Source organism: Cydia splendana, chromosome 6, assembly GCF_910591565.1.
Source record: "Cydia splendana chromosome 6, ilCydSple1.2, whole genome shotgun sequence".
NCBI lineage: Eukaryota > Metazoa > Arthropoda > Insecta > Lepidoptera > Tortricidae > Cydia > Cydia splendana.
Window position 1 is genome coordinate 18,063,678 of NC_085965.1, and position 23,926 is coordinate 18,087,603.

General features: G+C 40.5%; 1 protein-coding gene and 1 long non-coding RNA gene across 2 annotated transcripts in view; one reads left to right on the plus strand and one right to left on the minus strand.

Annotated features, from left to right (window-relative positions):
* The window catches only part of LOC134791805 (uncharacterized), a 470,284-nt gene that overhangs the window by 387,181 nt on the left and 59,177 nt on the right, over window positions 1-23,926 (plus strand). The window lies entirely within an intron of this gene.
* On the minus strand, window positions 1,007-22,730 carry LOC134791500 (protein CLEC16A homolog). The gene is made up of 16 exons (XM_063762545.1): window positions 22,246-22,730; window positions 21,203-21,342; window positions 19,373-19,521; window positions 17,919-18,061; window positions 16,856-16,942; window positions 15,181-16,268; window positions 14,583-14,783; window positions 13,551-13,737; window positions 12,739-12,865; window positions 10,777-10,915; window positions 6,311-6,471; window positions 5,259-5,417; window positions 4,624-4,768; window positions 4,051-4,153; window positions 3,437-3,575; window positions 1,007-2,585 (listed from the first exon to the last, which is right to left on the minus strand). The coding sequence occupies exons 1-16, from the start codon at window positions 22,446-22,448 to the stop codon at window positions 2,475-2,477; spliced, it is 3,282 nt and encodes a 1,093-aa protein (XP_063618615.1). The 5' UTR covers window positions 22,449-22,730; the 3' UTR covers window positions 1,007-2,474.

Below are 23,926 nucleotides of genomic sequence, written 5' to 3' on the forward strand. Positions count from 1 at the left end.
TAATTTTCAGATAAGAGTAGTAAATAGTTAAAAACTGTCTTTATGGGATAAATGTGATATAACTATAAGATGGTATACACTACAGAAAAATATAGATTATCTCTGGACCAGCCTTTCTAACATACTTAATGTCTATGAGATATTTTATTCTAACATTAATTTAACGATTTACTGTCAGAATTGGTATATTTGTGACATTAGAGAATGAAAATTCCTTCTAAATGTCCCATCGTTGTCAGGTTATCTGCAAACCACGCCTATCAGACCGAGAGGTTCGTGGATTGTTCGTGGACATACAGCAAAACCCGAGGACCATGGCCCAAGTGACCGCCATACATTTGTTTTAACCAATGTATGGTGGTGAGAGTCAGCGTCGAGCGTGCACGCTCTGAACGTGCGTTTATGGCCGAGGAGTAAGACTCTTAATCTTGATGTAAGTGAGACAGACTCAACGCTGCACCGTCCCGTAGTTTCTTCCGAGTGCGGTATCTGTTTCATTACCAGACATGACATGACATTAAATTTTATAGCATTTTTGGTGTAGCGGAGTGGTGTTAAAGGTATTGGTATAGATAATTCCAACTGAAATGGTAAATTAAGGTTAATTAACTAACGTAATTAACGCTAATTAATCATTAGGGTTGAAATTGTTTATACCAATTCCGTTAATACCACTCCGCTGCACCGAAAATGCTATAAAATTTACGATGTCTGTTCATTACCAACTTGTACGGGTATTGGCTATGTGAAAAGTTGGTGGTGGGGGAAATACAAGCGACGCCAACGCACGACGTGGTGAAAATACGAATTTTCGTGGGACGACATCTTCATATTATTTGGCAGCAAACTGCCATATAACAATACTGCCCTCCAAAGCCAAACAACGCTATCTCAATAACAAATGATTTTGAAAATGGATCTATCAGCTATCGAAACTAAAGTATAAGTTAGCAATGAATTTTCTTTTGAGATAGCGCTATTCGGCTTATTAGAGCATAATATGTCCCTCACCTCACCCACTAGAGCGGCGCCACCGTCATGCACCGAGCGAATCGTTCATATTATCCGAGTCACACATATGCTCCGCGTTTCGTTTTAAATTATGAGTAACATACTTTTAAATTCATTAAAACACGCACCATGTTTCCAACAGATTGGTTACAAATATCTATCTACTCTACTAACGTTCACTGGCATATACTCGTACAATCAGCAGCAAAAGTTGCTAAGCGAGCGAGATGTTCTAAAATTACATAAACACGCTCTTATTCTCTTAACAACAAAGTTGCATTTTGAACACCTGGCCCGCTTAGCAACTTCTGCTGCTGACTGTACCTCTTTATTGTCAGATAGCCCCTTGAACCTTGGCATTCAGACAATAGCATTATTTACATAATTTATTTAGCGTTCTCTATCCTAAAACAGCGTGAAATAATAAGCACTTTGTGTTACACACTGATGTCGAGAACTGCCGGACTAATTCTTTTTCCTCGTGTTATCCCGGCATTTTGCCACGGCTCATAAACCTGGGGTCCGCTTGACAACTAATCTCAAGAATTGACTTAGGCACTAGTTTTTTCGGAAGCGACTGCCATCTGACCTTCCAACCTCTGGGTTTCTCTGGGAAACTAGGCCTTATTGGGATTAGTCCGGTTTCCTCACGATGTTTTCCTTCACCGAAAAGCAACTTTTGCATTCGCGGCGTCATAACCACTAGACCACCCAGATCACGGCGGTACCGGTCTAAATTTCACGATAGTACATAATCTTTGAATGGCTAGGCGTACAGGACGTGTTTGAACTAGGGTTCCCGATATCCATGCTACACGCCAACCCGTGCGTCCGTGTTCTTATCCCCGGCGGTGCTAAGCGTCCGAACTACACGAACCCGTCAAAGTCCGTGTCCGTGTAGTGCGTTCGGCTCCGGATCTAGTTGTTGTTGTTCTGTTTTTTTTTCGTATTGCTTGTTATTGGTAATGTGTTAATGTTCGTTATGAACTTTTCATTCTTCGCTCTTATAAAGAACACGTCCGATCGTCACTATACGTCGAGAACGGGCTGGACCCTTGTATCCGTGGATCCGGACACACGGGTAACACGGGTACACGGATCTTAATTACACGACGTAAATCGAAATCCGGTTTCGTGTAACACGAGAACGGGGCCCCGGAGACGGGTACACGAAACCCGGACGCTACCGCGAGCCCTAGTTTGAACCTCCTATACGAATTCTTTACAGGATTGCGGTATAGCGAGGCGAAAGAGATGGTGCTGCCATCTATACAACTAGGGAACTAATCATAATAATTGTTTAACCCTTTAAACAGCCTATCGTGCTTGTGGGAAAGCACGAAGGTTGATATTGGGCTGTAACCAAGTCAGTTACCGTCTTTGCCGGTCAGAGGAACAATAAAATAATTTGATCACTAGTTGAATCCTCGCTAGTTCTAACCATACCTCAGTTTAGGTTAATATCAAATGGTTTCGACGATTCCCTTGCGTTTGGGTCGCGGCTCGCCCGATATGAACGATGTCTCTTCGGAGGAAGTCAGTGGTTTCTGGGCTTGAGATGTGCTCGGTTGAGTCTGTGGAGGAAAAACGATAATTACTCTTTGTGATATGGGCAAATTGATAATAGTTGTTATTGTAGTTAAGGTGAGATACTCATCAAACCGAAAATAGTCAGTTTCACATTACAACATACGCTGCCTGTACAAAACCAGACCATCTTAACTAGTATCCAGTAGTCTCAATACCTATTATATAGCAGTAGATGCAATAGGTTAGGTAGCTTTAGATGCTCAAATTACAGGATATTTCAGAAGTACGAGCCTTGGGTGCTGTCAAATTTTGAAATGTAATAAGTTTTTGGCACATACAGACACCAATTTACGCCACCAAATTTATGAAAGGAATAAGGTGTATTTACCTGCATAGTGACGGTAGAGGGGGTGGTAATAGTGCCCGCTGCCGCGTTCCTCCTGATGTCTTCAAGAGGGATCTCCTCGGATGGGGAGCGCGGCGAACCGTCACGGGATGCGTGACCGCTGCTGCCACGCGATATACTACTGTATGACGAAGGAATAAGGTATATTTACCTCCATAGTGACGGTAGCGGGGGCGGTAATAGTGGCCGCTACCGCATTCGTCCTGATGTCTTCAAGAGGTATCTCCTCGGATCGGGAGCGCGGCGAACCGTCGCGGAACGCGTGGCCGCTGCTGCCACGCGATATACTACTATATGACGAAGGAATAAGGTATATTTACCTGCATAGTGACGGTAGCGGGGGCGGTAATAGTGGCCGATACCGCATTCGTCCTGATGTCTTCAAAAGGTATCTCCTCGGATGGGGAGCGCGGCGAACCGTCGCGGGACGCGTGGCGGCTGCTGCCACGCGATATACTACTGTATGCCGAAGGAATAAGGTGTATTTACCAGCATAGTGACGGTAGCGGGGGCGGTAATAGTGGCCGCTACCGCGTTCCTCCTGATGTCTTCAAGAGGTATCTCCTCGGATCGGGAGCGCGGCGAACCGTCGCGGGACGCGTGGCCGCTGCTGCCACGCGATATACTACTGTATGCCAAAACAAATAAGGTTGTTTATGTTAAGTGGATATTAGTTTCAACCATTGTTATGTGAGTACCGTAAAAATATATATTATTGAATTATTGTTTATCCCCGTGACTAGAGCAACAGAGACGAAGATATATAAATTCAGATTTTCGAAGCTCGCAGTAGGTTCCCAGACGTGTCATTTAAAGTTCTACCGCTACAATGTACAGCAGCAAAATTACAAAAATGTACAAATTGAATTCATTAATAAAGTCGGTATGCACTTTTCAGCTGCCTATATGCGCTAACGAACTTTATGCGCGAACGACATTCGTCGCGTTTCATTCGCGTTTGTAATTAACCATATTTTTAATCAGTCCTATCAGTTAAACTATTTTTAATTAAATTTAGTATTTTTAACACTCCAATTAATTCTCTCCTGCGTGCATTTTTATGTCAGTTATATGTAAAAGGCAACATTAATAATAATACTAACCTTTCTCGGCTTGTAGTCCTTTCGCGGTAAACGACGATGCCGTCTTTGAGCATATGCCCGCTGGGCCTGCGGAGTCGACGCTCTATGTCGTCGCCGTCCGCACCTATAACATTAAGCGGGATTTACATTACGAAATTAGTGGCGTGAAATTAATTTTGTGGCATTAGTTATACCAACAGTTTCACGTGTAATTTAATATTTTCGTAATGCATGCATTAATTTCATGAAAGCAAATCAATTTCAAATTCTCTTTGATTTAACTCTAGTTGCGGTTGAGTATTAGTAGGGATGCGAAACTCCTGACTTCGGCCAAACTCGGCTCCGCTCGGCTCAGCATTGCTCCGAGAAATTATTAGGGTTGACACAACTCGACGTCCCTTTGCGTGCACGACCACATAAGATAATGGCTTGAATTTTGACAACGCTGTAGCCGAAAGGGATAGCGCCATATATTAGGGACAGCATAATTCGACCCTGAACCGCTGTCAAACTTCGGTTTTGTAGGAAGCATCCTTTCTGTACGGCAGTAGTATTATTTATTCTGTGGTATTAGACAGTGTGGTGGAGACTCACTGCCGTGGCGGCGCACGGCGGTGACGCCGGGGCGCGCGAACAGCGGGCGGTGGCGCGGCGCCGGCGCGGCCGCGCCCGCCATGCCGGCCACCTCCAGCAGCCGACCGATCTGCTGCATCTTCTTTTGGCGGGATTTGGTTCGGCCCTAGAAAATACCCGTTATTAAAGTATTTGCAACCTAGTCTAATTGTTTGTTTCGTTTCTTAGCCCGTTATAGTGTCCGACTGCTGGGCAAAGGCCTCTCCCCTTGATTTCCACAACTCCCGTTGTTGTGCTTTTTTCAGCCTGATGAAGGCGTCTAAGTAGTCCCGCCATTTCAGTCTAATTAACCATAAGAATTGGCATGTTAAACAATAGCAGCACACGATCGTATCAAACACAGTGAAGGATTCCGTACCTTGATAGAAAAAAAAGTAGATAACGCATAATTAAGACACTTCCACCATTTCATTCAGAATAGCAGTTACACAGCGAAATCTCAAAAATTGTGCGACCGATTAAGTTGAAAGAAAAATTCTTTTTCTTCAAAAGTTAAAATTGATTTGATAATTTTTCGCACATATTTAAATTTAATGTGTAGCAATCAACACTACTACTTTATAACTATAAGTAACTTACATTTGAGTTTTGCTTACCTTGGTGAGCCTCTGTTTAGCCGCCATACTTCGTATATGGTCGTCGAACTTGAACTTGGCTCGCAGCAGCACGGTGCGAGGAAGCGCTCCACTGGCGCCCACTCGCGGTTTGTGTATGGTGAGGTGCAGGCAACGGGGGTCTTCTTTGTCGCCTTGTATCTGAAAAGTTACGGCAGTTAGTACGCAACGTATGTAACAAAATAGCAAGCAAGAGCTGTCAAAATTAACGTAGATATTTTACTTCGCTCAAAAGTTACGTTTTTTTCTGTTTATTTCTCACTGCACCCACCTTGACGCTTTTCTGTTTAGCCCTATGGTTGACTGGTAGAGAATGCATATAGCGGTATTAAGTCCACCTGTTGTACTCTTTTTTATGTGCAATAAAGTTTAAAAATAAATAACTAAATAATAAAATTCAAATTAAGCAAGTCAGACAACGGGATCGCTCAAAATCTATGCAATGTTCATGCTCGAAAGTATCTTATCCTATAGATTAAATAGTCGGAGTCTGTGTCGGTCAGATAATCAAAATGGCTCTCGTTAAAGAGTGAAAAGCCGAGCCTTAGGCGGTATTCTAAGCAGTCGATTTTTATAGGCATAACATAACATTATACTGTTTGAAGCGAAAGTGGTTAAGCGGATCAGATGTTCTAAATGATCCTTACACATTCAATGATCTAAAATCTGCATATATTGTTATGTTTTGGTGATTAATTTGACTACGTGTAACACTTTACGAAAGTCCAATTTGATTTGAACCTTAAACCTGAAGTCTAAGGTTGAAATTCTATTGACACGTATGTGGTCAATAAACCGTACTATGCCTGGAAAAGGGTTAAATTAGCTGTCTGTGCGATATACGCGAGACACTGAGGCAAGACAGCTTCTGAACTTGCCACCAAGCCCCACGTGCACCATCCTACTAACTCGGGGTTAACCGGTTAAACCGTTAACCCAGTGTCAAATTGTACTGGTAACCATGGTAACTCCAGGTTTAACCGGTTAACCCCGGGTTAGTGAATAGTCCAAGTGGCCCTTAATTATGTACTTACTTCTAAGTCCTGTAAGCTGCCAACTAACTTAGCAACACCCCAACCCAGGCGCTGCTTATCTGGCTCCACCAATATAATCTGTATGTTGTCCACGGCGAGGAACCTGTGGTGCCACGTCCCGTCCTTTTGGATTATATCGCAGGATATCAGGTCGGAGTCATCTGCAACGAGAAATAATATTTTATGCAGTGCAATTCAAAAGATTCCAACGAATTGCAAAAAGGCAATGGAGAGGGCTATGATGGGAGTTTCTCTGCGTGATCGCATCAGAAATGAGGCCATCCGCAGCAGAACCAAAGTAACCTATGTAGCCCTCCGAATCGCTAAACTTAAGTGGCAGTGGGCGGGGCACATTGCACGTGGAACCGATGGCCATTGGGGCGGAAAGGATCTCGAGTGGCGACCACGTACCGGAAGGCGCAGCGTAGGTAGACCCCCCACAAGGTGGACTGATGACCTGGTAAAGGTCGCGGGAGTCCGCTGGATGCGGGTGGCGCTAGACCGGGCATTGTGGCACTCTTTGGGGGAGGCCTATGTCCAGCATTGGACGTCTTCTGGCTGATATGATGATGATTATGAACAAATTGCGAATCTCCTCCTTTTTTGAAGTCAGGTAAGTAAAGGAACGGGGTTGGCTAGCAGAAGTCGCGTCTCTGATTTTGCTGGTCAACTATTCAGAGCAGGTAAATTGTAAAAGCAACCTATTGATCTACGTCCTATAGTCTGTTTAGGTATTTAAATAAAAGTAAACAAACAATTTCTACATTTTCGGGTTGTTATAACATTTCATTTGTTAACCGACTAATTACAAAACCGCCTGGATCAGTCACTGAAAGACCTGACTTTAACCGTTACATTTTAGATCGTATAATGTTTTCATCTACCCTCAAATGGCTCCTTAACCCCTGGAGCGCCCCAGAATTACCGTAGTATGGAACTCCTATACTAGTTACCAGCACACGTGTCTGTTTAGGGCGCTCCACGGGTTAAGCCAGTCAGCCAGATTATGTTTACTTTTATTTAAATACCTAAAGATACAGAGTATAAGTACGTCCATGGTATAATAATATACTCCGCCTGGTACTCTCTTCCCGTCTTTTCATGGTCACGTGACTGACACAAGCCTACGTCATCATGCGACAGCGCTATAGAATAATATGCGATAGCGCTATATAAAGTGGCAATGTTATTGTGACGTAGGCTTGTGTCACTCTGGGAAGAGAAGACCATGTTTTAGTAGACCAGTGGCGTGACTCCCATACAAGCCCAAAAGCCGGGCTTGCCCTAAGGCAACTAATTGCCTTACCGAAATTACGTAGTGATAAGATCAATAAACGAACCCCTTATTATTAAATTCAAGCCACAGCGGCCTCGAACCGCGGCACGAGCGTGTTGCAAAATTTTGCCGCGGCGTGGCGTCCCGTCCGCGCGAAAGAAATCAGGCGTAGGATGTTCTAGCTATCCTGCTCGTACTCGCACTCGTTGGCTTGCAACCGTGCTTGCTTTTTCGTCCCGCTCTGGGCACTATTTAGCCTACAAACCGCCAAAGAACGATGTAACTATTTGTTGGTATGTATAGCAATTTTATAAGGCGATTTAAGCTCGGCTTTTGTTTGGAGTGAAGTAAGCTGCATAAGTTCGCACGAGCGCGCGTTCGCGTTTACTTCAAGTGTATTATTACTTATTTAGTCGAGCCGAGTCAGTGGTCGAGACGAAAGTAACGAAAGTTTGTTTAAGTGAATTTGATTAAATAGTGAATGTGGATTTGTTCATTGTTGTGGCGTTTAGTTTAATAAGTGTTAACAATGGATCAAGAAGTGGTTCCTTGTGACGGTTTGAAATGCGTCCACGTTTTAGTTAACCAAAACAAGGTAAAGTCTTTGACCTTTGTCGAAAAACGGGACATAATTTCCGCGGCAAAACCAACACCCGACTTGTGTATTTCTCAGTCAAGTCAGGTCAGTCGCGTCAGAGAAATATCTGTAGGGCCGTCTACAAAACTCATTGGATTGTTGGTTGTTCCCATACAAATAAGATGTATTGCTGGTGTTGCATATTTTTTTCGAACGACATTAACGTTTGGAATACTTCTGGCTATAACGATTTAAATAATTTATCTGGAGCGATAAAGAGGCACATGAATTCCGGTAAACATATGTGTGCAGTGATTTCTTTTAGCAATTTTGGGAAACAAAGGATCGAGGCCTCTTTGTCGCGCCAATTATCAGAAGAAATATCAAATCATAACATGCGTTCTGACAACAATCGTAGTGTTTTTCAGATGTTAGTCGATATTGTGTGCCATTTAGCACAGCAAGAACTTCCTTTTAGAGGACACGATGAGTCAAACACTTCATTAAATAGGGGCAATTTTTTGGAACTTGTATCGTTGCTATCAAAATATGACGTCGTTCTAGAAAAACATGTTCAAAGCGACAAACCAAGCTCGAGCTATTTGTCTAACAAAAAGATTGTTCTAACCGCACAGCACAACTGTATGTAAATTATTATCGTGTAAATTTGTTAATATTGTATATACAAATGAAATTCACTTAAATAAATTAAACGGCTTTTATCAAAGCCACCGGAGGTATGCAATTGCTGATATGTTTGTAATGGGTACCTAATGATTCTCCGATAAACTTTTAGCAGATCATCGATTCGCCGACAACGATTCGCCGAACATCGTTTCGCAGAGTCATTTATTTGTCAATGTAACTTCTGGTCAACTAACGTTACGTAGACTCTTGGTTCACATACCGTTCAGTTTGCTTCTGTGTAAATTCACAGAACTATTATTGGACGATTTCCATTTGGCAGAGTAATCGTTTCGTTTAAGCAATGTTTAGTCGAATAAATTTTACATATAAGTCGTTATTTTCGAAACAAAAGAATGAAATAAAATATTATCATTTTTTAAGTAAATGCGTTAAGTATAATGTATATAAATATAAAGTTACGAAGAAGTTAGCGAATATGTAGTGTCAAACTCGTGGTAAGGCTACAGTTGCACTTCATGAAATTGGTGGATTTCAGCAGGGGTCGGAAACCGGTATTTGCTCCATACAAAAATACCGGTATTATTACGTTCTTTTTCGTTCTTTGGTTTATTATTTAATTTTTAATGGGACAATCTAATAATACAAAATTGTTACCTAAATATATGATTCAGTCCTATGTAAATAGCATAAAATAATTCAACATTTTGGGCTATTACGGGGTTTAAAAAAAATACCGGTTCCGAGCCCTGGATTTCAGGAGGAAATGCTTGAGTAACTTTAGAAAATACCGAAATCATAATACACATGCCTTTAAAAATTGAAGGGTTCCGTCAATTCCTCATGGATTACAACATCAGATCAGAACCAAAATTATTATGGGAATACCTCGAAGGTAATTTTTTTCAAACAAAAAAAGAATAACTCATATCGGACTATGGGTGCTGGAGTAATCGCTAAACATACTACTTTAAAAAAATCATCATCATTATCATCAACAATCATCATCATCAGGTGCACTTCATCAATAATTGAAATCTCACCTTATTTTATAATTTTTTTTAGCATTAGAAAGAAGGTAAGCGACGTTGACATGTCTTTTAATTGAAAAACGCTTTTTAAAAATCAGTAACTAAGTATTACTTATGAAAGCAGAAGAATATAAATGATCGTATTAGATTCGTGAATGTTACATATTTACCATGACTTATTTTTAAAAAGAGTTTTTCAATTAAAAGACACGTCAAGATTGTTTACCTTTTATATTAATGCCAAACATTCAATATTAATGCCAAATGAACATTCGACCTATTGTGTTTCGACCAATGGTTTCTCGGGTAATTATGACAGTTCCTAATGATTATTCTACGAATAGTAAATATGCGTATCAATGTTCTGCTTATTGACTACTCTCGCAAACGAGTATTATGCGTAACGAGATTCGGCGAATCGTTACTCTGCCAAACAACCCGTCTGCGAATCGTTGTCGGCGAAACAAAAATCGGCGTATTTTTTTTCGGAATATCAATAGGGCACCGTTTGTAATATTCTATCTAGTAATAGTATTCCCTCAGTGCCCTATGATTAGCTCGCCTCGACACGTTAGCAGAATGCATTTGAGTCCGAAGAGTGAAGATTGGACAGTTATTACGAAAACATATCTTTCGGCTTGCCCTACTCCAAAACCCTAGGCACGCCACTGTAGTAGACTATGAGTACGTCCAAGACTTCTCCCAAATTGTTCGAAGGGAGCGCGGTCGGCCAAATTTGCATCTCTGTTAGAGTGATATTCCACCTTGCACCTGTCCAATTTCTTTGTCCAATGTATATTTTGTCTCACATTCTGCTTAATGAGAGAGTGAGACGCAATGATATTGGACAGATGGAATACCACCCTTAGCTAAACATCTTGTCAGTTCTTGTACACAAAGCAGGTAAATTGTAAAAGCGACCTTATGTTGTACGCACTTAGGTCCAAGACGTCTCCAACTTGCACGAAAGGAGCGGGGTTGGCCAATGGCAGTTGAGTTTCTGGTTTGCCAGTCAGCTTCAGGTACAGGTCCCGTATGAGGAAGAATGTGCGAATGGCGCGTCTGGCGCGTTCCATCTGTTGATAAGATGTTATTTTATTAATCAAATACAAGTTTTTTGTATATTACTAGAGAAACGAATCTGTAGTCTGTAATAGCAAAGACATATGTAACTTCGTATAAGACGAATAAAGTCTAAGGAAAAAACGTGCCTCAGATTTCAAGTAAAAGTCATTCTCGAATAGATGGCGCACACACCGTTAGCCTATCCTCGGCTAGATGGCGTGACGACACCGTTTCATATTTAACAATTTTAACACATAGATATCAGTGAATGAACATGGATCAAAATGATATAAAAATAACAAAATCATTTTATCCATATATATACATTTTTTTAAAAACTTTATACGTTTTCATATTGAGTTTTAGTCGTGTGTCGATAGATGGCAGTAAATTTATAGTGACTACAAAATTTACAATGACAGGACCCCTCTATACTATCTATTCTTTTTGGTAATAGTATTGTTGTTCATTATTATTCACAACGACGCGACTTAATCGCGTAAAATTAAGTTTTAAATTTACCTCTGACGTTGCACAATAATACATACATTATTAATAGGAACTATTAACTGCTCATTAATAGTGTAGACATGGTACATTCTGTGATAAACTATCTATCTATGACGACTCTAAAGATACAGCCCGCTGACAGATGTGCAGTCACCATCAGATATACCGGAGCGGCCAAGCTGCTCAAAAATATCTGAAGCAGTATAAGGCCTTGACAATAGAGGCGTGTTCATATATTTGTGAGCACCTTGGCCGCTCCGCTCTGATGGCAACTGTACGTGTACAGAGGTTTAGTAACAGAGTCAGATGTGGCTCACTCCACGATTTCGTCGCGTCGACAAGTATCTACATGCGATCCACACCAATTTTGGTGTCTAGCAGTAGTAGTTGCCACGAATTGCTACGAAACGGACGTCTGCTCGCGCTTGCGCCACCTTGCGGTCATATCTGTCGTAATAGACGCGTTTTGTTAGAGAGTGAACCTTCTGTACCTAGTACTATTATTTATTCTGTGACAGGGTACAGATGGTCTCTTGTGGTTACAAACCCTAAAAAATAAAAATGCTTACCTCTCCGCTCGGCAGTCGCTTGGCAAAGGCGATGCCGGACATGGGTGTGCGAGTAGGCGGCAGGAGAATAGCCGCGTCCATGCAAAGCCACTCTACGTTCAACGGTCGCTTGCTCATCTCGCAATACCTGTGACAAAATAAAAATGCTTACCTCTCCGCTCGGTAGTCGCTTGGCAAAGGCGATGCCGGACATGGGTGTGCGAGTAGGCGGCAGGAGAATAGCCGCGTCCATGCAAAGCCACTCTACGTTCAACGGTCGCTTGCTCATCTCGCAATACCTGTGGCAAAATATAAATGCTTACCTCTCCGCTCGGTAGTCGCTTGGCAAAGGCGATGCCGGACATGGGTGTGCGAGTAGGCGGCAGGAGAATAGCCGCGTCCATGCAAAGCCACTCTACGTTCAACGGTCGCTTGCTCATCTCGCAATACCTGTGGCAAAATATAAATGCTTACCTCTCCGCTCGGTAGTCGCTTGGCAAAGGCGATGCCGGACATGGGTGTGCGAGTAGGCGGCAGGAGAATAGCCGCGTCCATGTAAAGCCACTCTACGTTCAACGGACGCTTGCTCATCTCGCAATACCTGTGACAAAATAAAAATGCTTACCTCTCCGCTCGGTAGTCGCTTGGCAAAGGCGATGCCGGACATGGGTGTGCGAGTAGGCGGCAGGAGAATAGCCGCGTCCATGCAAAGCCACTCTACGTTCAACGGTCGCTTGCTCATCTCGCAATACCTGTGGCAAAATATAAATGCTTACCTCTCCGCTCGGTAGTCGCTTGGCGAAGGCGATGCCGGACATGGGTGTGCGAGTAGGCGGCAGGAGAATAGCCGCATCCATGCAAAGCCACTCTACGTTCAACGGTCGCTTGCTCATCTCGCAATACCTGTGACAAAATCATTTTGGAAACATTAGGTACATTTCACAAATACAAAATCACATACTTAGGTAAAAATAAGTTATTAGCAAAAATTTCATTTTTGTACAAGCTTTTGTCGCTGACTGTACTTTTCTTACCACAGGCAGCCAACACTCATCGAGACAATTCTGCATTGTTTCCATCTTTCCTCTGCATCACAGAGTTCCTATGGCCACCTCCTATCTCCATCACCAGATCAGCTCGATGGTACCATAATCTTGCATTGTCACCCGAATTACATATGTACGCAAATTTTCAACTCAATCGGCAAATCGGGAAGTGGGTCTTTAGCTTCCAAGATTTAGGTCACCAATTAGTTTCTTCAGGGGTCCGGTTCTAAAAATAAAATGACCATCGCGGTCCTTGAGTTTATTAAATAAGTAAGCGAAAAAAAATAGAGGATATAACCAAACGGCGTAGTCATTAACAGGCGTTCCCCTCTGTCAATAATAGGCGGCCAATGGTCATACACATTGTATGGACTGACATTTATCTGACATGGCTATTTTTACGTTACCTATACATTACACGTGCCCCTTCCCCACAAAAATCAGCAGACTGTTTTGTACCGAAAATTACAGACAAGGCGTCTCCGTTTGGTTATATCCTCTAAGGGGCAAGTTAAATAAAAGCTTGTAAAACGAAGTCTTACTCGTCCTCGAACATGTCTAGGAAGATATCGTCGCACTTGTAGAAATTCCTCGCGAGCGCGGCGGCGCGCGCGCGCAGGCCGTCGGCGGCGGCCACGTGCCGCGCGCCCGGCGCCCCGCCCGCGCCCAGCATCGCGATGCCGACCAGCGTCACGCTCAGCTCCAGTGTTACTAACCGGACTTTTGAAGCTGGAATGATTGGCTCATTTTAATTTAAGTTCTACACATAGGTGGGCATTTTCACTTAAAAGTGTACCATTTACTTTTTTTCGATTAACCACGAGGACTTTCGATTTAAAAAGAAAAAAAAATCCCATAAAAAAAAAACAGTTTTGTCACGCATTTTGACATACATTTTGTATGGACCGTTACAAAACTGACACCCAAAATTTGTATGAAAAACTGGGGACACTTTTTTTCTTTGTCTCATTCAATAGTACTCGTGATATAAGTCTAAATAACCCAAAAGTTGATGGTTTTTCGAAAAAAAGTAAATGGTACCATTTTTTCTGAAAATCCCCAGGTAGGTACATCTATTTTTCTTTGAAATTTTATATGTTATTTTTACTCAAAATCCTAAGCCTAAAACGCGCTGGCTGGACGTCGTGATAGCGGACATGGAAGAGAACAATCTCACACCTGAGGATGCCGAAACCGGGCAAAGTGGAGAAGATTGAGTAGGAAAGCGGACCCTGGCGCTAGGCCGGGAAAACGCTAGGTTGAAGGTTTTTACTCAAAATCGCGAGTTCTTGAGATCCAAATACTCCCAAGATTTTCTTTACCATTCCGTTGCCATTTTTCATAGACTTTGTATGAGTTTGGGACACTTTTTCTCCTATTAGGAAGAGCTCGTGATTCTGAGTAGAAATAACATAAACAGCATATTTAGTAGCACTTGTAGCTCCGCACAGCCCGTTTGGACGGAGCTAGTGGATGCGCCGCCATCTTGTAAAAACTGTTGCCTGTTAGATCGTCGCATTATCATGTGAATTTAACTCTTATCTCTTAGTCATAAGGTCTATAATGCAACTTACTAGGTTTACAGCTCTGTGCGACGATAGCCGTGAGCTTGGATATGAGCAGGGCGTTGTAGCTCTGCACTGGACGTTTGGACGGAGTGGAAGTGGCGCCATCTTGTGAACTCTCTACAGACTGTTCGCTTGAAGTTGTCGTTGTATTTGAATTTTCGTTCTGCTCTGGGCATAGAAGCGTGTCAAGGAGTTCCGTGTTTACGCCTGAAATATAATTACTCAGATTTAGACTTAAGTTTAGAATTTTGAATAACATTTAAGTAAAAAAATTAGGAGCACTATTTTTCGTGTTTTACATGAAACATGGTATCCTCATTTTTCGAACAGGCCTCATTTTTGGAGGCTTAGTTAAATAATAAAATATTTAATTTTAGAAAAATGGAAACTTGTGACTTTGGAAAAAACTAGGCAGACATTCCATACTGAAATAGAATTATAAATTATAATGAATTGCATTCAATGGCACTTCTTACCAACTGAAAATCCAGGCAGACAAGTGAGCAGAGAGAAAACATATTCATTAATGGAAAATCTAAAGTATAAACATTTAAAATAACAAAGTAAGACAAAGTGTTTAAGTAAAAAGAAGGTTTTACAATACCTTTATTATTTATCAACGCAAACAGCAAACATAGCGCGAATAGCGCCTTATAATCATTCTCACTACAGTCCAAAGAATCCAGAATCGTCTTCAAAAAGGGCCTTGTCTCAATCTCTCTATTCTCTCTAATAAGTATATTTTCCATCGACGTCGACGGTAACGCAGGAGAGCTAGGAGGAACACCGAGTAGCTTTTGTTTTTCCTCATCAGTTATATTATTCAGTTCAGGGCCGGATTTTGAAGAGCTCGACTCAATACCAGAGTCGGGCAAAGGCGAATCAGGCATATTCTTCTTAGCTAAAATCATAGCACTGGAAGACTTTGAAGCTATCTGCGTGACCAGATCTTCCGTTGAGTCGTGGGCGACGCTGGAAGATTCACTTATATGCGACGTGGACGGCAACGAAGTGGACACCAACTCGGGATCTAAATCGCAACTAGATTGATCCGTGTCATAACCAAACAGTTTAGGACCACTGTACTCCGGTGTCGTGTAATCCCTCTCCTGTCCCGAACTTTCCAAAGCCTTCTCTAAACTTAGTTGCGGCTTTGAAAACTCTAGCTTGACGCTGGATTTAGCGTTACTAATATACATTTCTAATATCTTAGTAGCACCGTCTTCGAATACTGATAAATCTGATTGTAATATTATCCATGCTAAAGCGTGTACTATGGGACCGTGTGTGATTATTAAAAACACTTGTGACAGTAGAAACAGTGATACTACACAGGACACAGATGGTTTTACTTCATCATCTGATTCCATTCTCTGTCTAGTAAAAGACACTCTAGATGGTGACATATCAGTGGTTTTACCTTTAAGGATAGCCTCTAAATTTCTTGTTATAACCTCTATAGTTTGCAGGTTATCTCTGTTGTATGGTGATGAGTTTTGACGAGAGACCGGTCGTCTTACAGAATCAGAAGTTAAAGAGTATATGTATAGAGGCACAAGAAGTTTATGCAAGAGGTGTTCAGTCAACACATCGTTGAGATCAGGAATGTTGAGACAGAGTATGTCGTTGATGTAGTGTAAGTGGTCTAAATGCTCGGCGACTAAATCGTCCAGTTTTTGTTGGGACTGATGGCTGGAATGTGAACAATAAGTTTAAAATACGAAATAATTATATAATTGTATCTATTCAAAGGTACGCCTGGCTAAAAATATTGTAAATGTGCAACTAACCAAACCTTCTTGGAACCAAAGAGTTAGTACTGATTGTAGAAAGGATAAGAAAAATTCGTGCTGCTTTTAATTCAACAGCTAATGACACATATCCTTTATGCGATGTTTGACAATACAGTTACCACAAAACATCACGGTCAAATAAGTGTCAAACTCGAAGTCACGATAATTTCTGGCGTTATTCATAAACGTTTGTCAAGACAACACAACCGCAATAACAAACTGTTGATAATGGCATTTTTAGGCTTTTGAGTAGATGTAATCATTTCATTAGCAAGATATCCGTTCGTAACGACAACGACTCAACTAAACACATCAACAATAGTCGAGAGAATTTGTATTTTACTAGTATTTACCCTGTGATAGTTTAGAAATCTTATTTACCTCATATGTAGCCTATTGAAAAATGAATCTTATCAGTCACAAGTTAAAGTGCACTATCGTTTGTCAATATTTCCAGCCAGGCCGCAGATTAGGGTAGGTACTTACTCCGAGTCGTTTCGCACGCACGCGTCCAGTTCTAGTATGTGTTTGCCGATAAACCAAACTAGGTTACTAAAGTATGGCGCCGCAGTTCTACAAATATACAATGTAACTTTAATATTCAATTAACGATCAGAACTATTAAACTTAAACGAGGAATTCATTAGATGTAGTTAATCGAAATACTCGTAAATGCAACGAATTTAAGTATCATTGATATGATGTGTGAGTTATTGAGAGGTATGAATTTATTTGACTGTTTTTAGTGGGTTGTATTTTTTTTGTGATTTATGAATCACAAAAAAAAAGAACATAAAGTAGAGAGGATTTACGGGGATTTACATTTTATAAACGCCTGTGACCTGTATCAAAGAGAATTATAAATAGAGGCGGATTATCAAAGTAAATTATGTAGCCACAGTAAATTTACTGCCATCTTTCGACAGAACAGATGGCGTTCTAAAAGTTTTAACTTTTAGAGCGCCATTTGACTTTGATCCTTATTCTTTCACTGATATGTGTTAAATTTGTCTATATCAAAAAGTAACGCCAGACTAGGCCAAAGGTATGGTGCAATCTTTTCGAGCGATGGCGCCATACCTTTGGCCTAGTTTCGAGTAGATGGCTTAAATGGTAAAATAAAAACCGGGCAAGTGCGAGTCGGACTCGCGCACGAAGGGTTCCGTACCATAATGCAAAAAAAAAAAACGAAAAAAAAGCAAAAAAAAAACGGTCACCCATCCAAGTACTGACCACTCCCGACGTTGCTTAACTTTGGTCAAAAATCACGTTTGTTGTATGGGAGCCCCATTTACATCTTTCTTTTATTCTGGTTTTAGTATTTGTTGTTATAGCGGCAACAGAAATACATCATCTGTGAAAATTTCAACTGTCTAGCTATCACGGTTCGTGAGATACAGCCTGGTGACAGACGGACGGACGGACGGACGGACGGACGGACGGACGGACGGACGGACGGACGGACGGACAGCGAAGTCTTAGTAATAGGGTCCCGTTTTACCCTTTGGGTACGGAACCCTAAAAATGATTGTATGTGTATAATAATTACCTATCTCTAATAAATCGGAGCATGCTCGCATCTTGTACCCTGTACACGTTTAGTGTCAGTGTCCTCACCGCGATCCTCACCATAGATTCTGAGTGGTTGAAGAATTTGATCGCCTCCGTGTACAGAGGGAAGTCTTTCGTGTGCTGTAAATATTTTTCAATATTTAGAACATGTCTTCAAATATTTGAACACGCCTCTATTCAATCAATATTACGGATGACATACCTACTGTGTATACTCGTAAGTTAAAATTACAACAAAATAAAAAGTATTCACAAGGTTGTGAAATTAAATTGTTTGTGGCTCATTCATACAAATATGTATAAAGAAGAGAGGTAATAGAAACCAAACTGACGATCGGGGTCGTAAAACTTCTCATTACTTACGAAGTCATGGCAAGAGTGAGAGATAGTGATATATAACCTCGGTCCTCAGTTTGTTTTGCGTATAGTAAAAAAGGTGTAAATTGGAGATAGAGCCGGATGTATAAATGCCAAACAAATTCGTACAAAGAGCTCGAACAGCGCAGATGACTATGACTAGCAATAAGAAATTTTATGTGCATATTATTTATTCTGGGACCTGTCAAAAGAGACGATGGCAGTTGGAGGATCCGAAAGAATGCCGAAATAGAACATCTGATAGCCAAAGCGCATCGTCTCCGCTGGCTTGGCCACCTCGAAAGGATGGGTGAAGATCGGGCAGCTAAAAGGGCCTACTTGGGTCGACCAACTGGACGCCGTCCTGTTGGTCATCCTAAATACCGTTGGGCAGATAGAGTGGAGGCAGATCTCCGTGAGTTCGGCGTCGGTGAAAGCTGGTGGGATACCGCTCTGGACCGATCAAAGTGGCGTGCTCTTGTGTTGGAGGCCAAGACTCATTTTGGGTCACCGCGCCAACCAAGTAAGTAATAAGTAAGTATTTATTTTAAGGCCTTAATTCTGCCTTTTCTCTTAATTTTGCCACAATTGATTCCATCGTTTTACGAAAATATCGTCGTGTTACATAATTTTCTCGCTCACTCGCTGAATTTTTCACTCGTTAAATAAGAGCTTTATCACACTGGCGATTTACGGGACAGTTGAAAGCGAGGCGAGCGTGTAACGATCTCGCCGCGGGCTCGCATCAAATACACATCTTATTCAACCATCGCCTAGCGTGGTACGGGCATGTGGTGCGGAGGGATGAAAGTCATGTGACGAGAAAGGTATTACGAAAGAATGTGGAGGGAAGTACGAGGAAAGGAAAACCGAGGAAAAGGTGGATGGACTGTGTGAGAGATGATATGAAACGAACGCAAGTGAATAATGAGATGACGGGTGACAGAGAGGTGTGGAAGAGAAAGATATGCTGCGCCGACCCCAAGTGAATGGGACAAGGGCAAGAGAATGATGAAATCTTGGAATCAATCAAGGATATTAGTTTGGAAAGGAGACGTCCTTTAAAATACTCACCTCATTATAGAAGAAGTGTATTGTGTGGCTGTTCAGTTTGAAGCTGAGCGTCTTGAGAAACGAGATGTAGTATGCCATCACCTCCTCATCGGAGAAGTCGAACTTATGCACTATTATCGAGTTCACGTGGTTATTGCTCAGCAAGTAATCTGTAAATACCAACTGATGTATACAGAAGGAAATGTGATTAGAAATAGCAGGGGCATTCCAGAAAAGTTTCGGGTGTGTGACGCTATATTTTTAACACATTTAATAAAGTTAAGAAGCCAATATTTGGCAGTAACGTTTGATAACTTAGTTTTAAATTCAACGGTGTATAATACAAATTTGTACAGGTTATTAAGGTAGCTGACAATGTAGACCTTTTTGTTGAATGCCCTAACAAGATGTGATAGGTATCAAGACTTCTTGCTCAAACTTGCTTACCTACTGTCCATGTTTATGTTACTTTCCACGCAAAAGTAAGGTTAAAAGCCAAAGATTGCTAAGATTATTTAAGCTATTTTTCTTATTAGTTATATTTATAAACTTGTTTTCTACAAAATATTTGTTATTGTTATTACATTGAAATGGACAGATAGTATTATTTATAGTCATAAAAAGTAATTTATATCTCATTATGTCTCAGACTTCATAAAATGTAATATATTGTCAATTTATTAAAGAAACAAGTTGTTATGATGTACCTGCTAATTATTTATGGGCGTTAAGATTACATATTATGTTTTAATGAATCGTAATGGCCCTGGCTACTACATATAATTAATAAAAGTAGATTCATATGTTATTAACACAATTATTTATATGTTAAGTATAAACAATTTAATGTAAAGATAGGTTTTTTTAAACAATAAGTTGTTAAGTTAAACCATATGTATTTATAATCATCTCCATCTATATGCTATAAAATAAAATAAATAAAATAAAAATATTTTATTTCAGACCAAAAGCGATCCATATTTTGTTAGTAATATTTTAGACTTAACACTATGTTAGTAACCTATATCTACTTAGACCTACCGATGACTACCTCTGTCCAGTACTTAATGAGCGAGCAGTCGAAGCGCTCGTCTAACGCCCTTGGCATGCTGTTAGTGCTGCCGCGCACACGTCGTAGTAATGACGCCACTCTTTTCCGTCTAATGGCATAAAAGTTCCGGCCTCGGCGAACATGCCTGACGCAGTACAGTGCCTCGGCAGCCTTAACAGCATCCTAAGGATATTATTGTATTGGACTCGTGTTGTAGGCCCTTTGTGTAAAACTTGCCCACAGACCGCACATATACCTACACCTACATATTATGATTAATTTTACAAAGATAAAGATTATAATTGAAAGTTCCTATAAACCCAATACCAAATAAAGGAAGAGATAATGACGCATATGACATGATAATATGAGTCATAAATTGTGTAATACATTTTTCCCCAGATGATAAAAAGACTTTGGTAGGTGAGAAGAGATCTCTGCTAAGAACAATTGAAAACAGAAGGGGAAACATGTTGGGGTACCTGATACGTCACAATACTCACATAAAATCTATAATTGCAGGCAGAATAGAAAAACAGAGAGGCAGAGGAAGACCGAGACGTGCATATATTGACCAGGCCAAAGAGAAAATCAACATAGTGACGTATCAGGAGCTCAAAACAGTGGCAGAGAGCAGAACGGAAAGGCGATTACTCCACCAACAAGAGCTAGGCTCTTAAGAATAATGATGATGATGATAAAAAAGAAATCCACTACCGGAAACCCAGTTTCGGCGCGGCCATAAGGTTTAGTAATAACCAATATCCACCTTATGGTTATGTAACTTTATGTATACTTACAAAGTGATGTTTCGTTCCGTATGTTTTCAAACAGTATGTTTAATGTCTGAAGTAGTTGTACACATACATATGAAGAGCCTCCGCATTTCTGTCTCATTATCTTGAGGAAGTAAGAGAGCATGTTCTTTTCTAAGAAAAAGCTGAAATGACAAATACATTTTAGATACCTCTGTAAATGAGTTTTATAGCTAAGTGAGTGCAAAACATCTCTGACCATTAAGCGAGCTTTGCATATCTGGTAAAGCAGTTTTTAATTATTTAGCAAGTTAGTGACAAATTGTTTAAAAGTTGATTACACTCATCAGTTGTTAAAATTGACTACATAGTAAAAAATAATTTATTGACCCAAAAAAAAACCAACATAATAATAACAGCAAGTTAGTTTGATTTATTCCTGGCAAAGTTGTTGTTCAAATCCTCATGCAAATATTGATAAGCAAGCAAATTGAAATTGAATTGAATAGCAAGTGGTTTGAAAAGTGGAATTTTGAGCATTGTGACGGAGCAAGGCACAAGGCTTAAACAGCTTTTGCTACATAGTGAAAAACAAGACTTTCCCCACTTTAATGAGAAAAATAATAGCTGTAAAACATTTCAAATCAAAGCCAAATGATTGCTATTATATATTTTTAATATAGACCAGTCAACATGAGGTATCAACTCAAGATTTGCATCAATGTTACTTATCCACTTTAGTTGATAAAATGCAAACTATCTTATCCGTTTTTAAAGAATAAAAAGAGCCTTTAGAACATGGTGTGGTGAAAATACATTTAAAGATATAACCAAAACAGACCTGGGAAAGACTCAAATGGCTAAATATAGAAGATGAGAGTCAACCTGTTTAAAGTATTATTAGCTTTGAAGTGTTAAGTCTGTTCATAACTAGTTAGTTATGAAGACTTTAGTTAGTTAACTAACGATAGCATTCATTTGTGTACCGCTAACTAAACAATGAGCTACTTAATTAGATACAACTTACAAAACCAAAACATACTGTCCACTGACATTATGAAACAACCTTGACACAAAACAATACTTACTCAAAAACTGAGCTATCATTCTGGTCACCCCATATCAATATCTCGGCTATACACCTCAAAGACTCCACTAGGGTGCCACGGTTACTCTCAGACACCGTCGTATTCTTGCATAGGATGTTGTGTAAATACTTCAAGCGTTCGAGAGAATGAGGGTTCTTGGGGCGGCCCCAGCCTCCCCCGAACCAGCTTCTACTTCTAAACATGTTGGCTGTTCATTTAACACGAGCTTCTACTTCTAAACATGTTGGCTGTTCATTTAACACGGTTCACTGAAGAGAACACTGCACATTACGCACTTGTTTAATGATGTACGATGGATGCACGTCACTTTAAGCAATTAGCACTTTGCATGGTTTCCGTACTTCGTTACTAAAAGTCACAAATGGCGAAGTAATGCGTTGGTTGGAGTGGCGACTACTTTAAAAGAAATACAACAAAAAAGACGAGATCTTTCTATTTATTTCGTGGTTTTGTTACGAAGCAGTGTGCCACTACCTCAAACTCCGACATAAAATTTTGACAGGTCTGACAGAGACAGAAAGAAAAGAACAGTTGACATTTCAGACAGCTGTCATCGACGTTTTGTTATTGCTTATGCTTGTAGAAGAAGAAAAAACGCAAGAACGAGATAGCAATGTATCTTGCTCCCTCTAACGCATTAATTTTTAAATCCCACGCTAGATGGCGATGCTAAGTGTAGTAAAAATCCTGAATCGCGCTATCAAGATTTTTCTTGGGATAATGACCCCAAGTTCATCCAATTTTTGTTTAATATACGAATATCACGCTAGATGGCGATGCTAAGTGTATTAAAAATCCTGAATGTCACTATCAAGATTTTTCTTGGGATAATGACCCCAAGTTAATCCAATAGGGGATATTACTGCAATGTTCTGCCGCCAGAGTGCAGCACTACCGACGCAGTAAATTCATAGACTAACTTATACATACTGTGCCTTAAACTGTTTTTTGACAAGTTTTCACAGACAATAAAATATGACATTGATGCATCAAGGCGGTTTGTTAACAGGGCCTACCGGTAAACGCGAAAATCGAATTTTAGCTATCTGCCTCTTTATCGCTCGAATATGCAAGAGTGATAAAGAGATTAGATAACGAAATTTCGATTTTCTTGTTTCACGGTAGGCCATGTGTCAATGTGGTTTGTTTACTGTATGTGCCACAAAGGTGCCGCCTACGCAGAGCTTTGCCTAATATTCCCTATTTTTGTTTAATTTACGAATACCACGCTAGATGGCGCTGCTAAGTGTAGTAAAAATCCTGAATCGCGCTATCAAGATTTTTCTTGGGATAATGACCCCAAGTTCATGGAATTTTTATTCAATTTACGAATAGAATACCACGTAAGATGGCCCTGCTGCGTGTAGTAAAAATCCTGAATCGCGTTATCAATAACTCCAAGTCCCAAGAATCACGATTCTGAACAGCAGTAACATAGGCAAAAATAATGTCCAAATAAAAAAGCGGTAAACCTACATTCTAAATAAAATGGCTCATCTGATCACCTAAGTACCTACGCGTTAGAATTGATAATTTTGGTTATAGAATGGAAAATTTTGAGCATCTAACGTATTTAAACGAAATATGAAAATGGAACCCTGACTTGGTACCGTTTTCGAAATAAAATATTATGTACTTATGGATTTACCTACTATAGATG

Coding starts and splice junctions, on each gene's coding strand:
- LOC134791500 (XM_063762545.1), bottom strand. CDS start 22,448: ATGTTTAGAAGTAGAAGCTGGTTCGGGGGAGGCTGGGGCCGCCCCAAG. Junction 21,343..22,245: donor AATGATAGCTCAGTTTTTGA/GTAAGTATTGTT, acceptor TTGTCATTTCAG/CTTTTTCTTAGAAAAGAACA. Junction 19,522..21,202: donor ACGGAACGAAACATCACTTT/GTAAGTATACAT, acceptor TGGTATTTACAG/ATTACTTGCTGAGCAATAAC.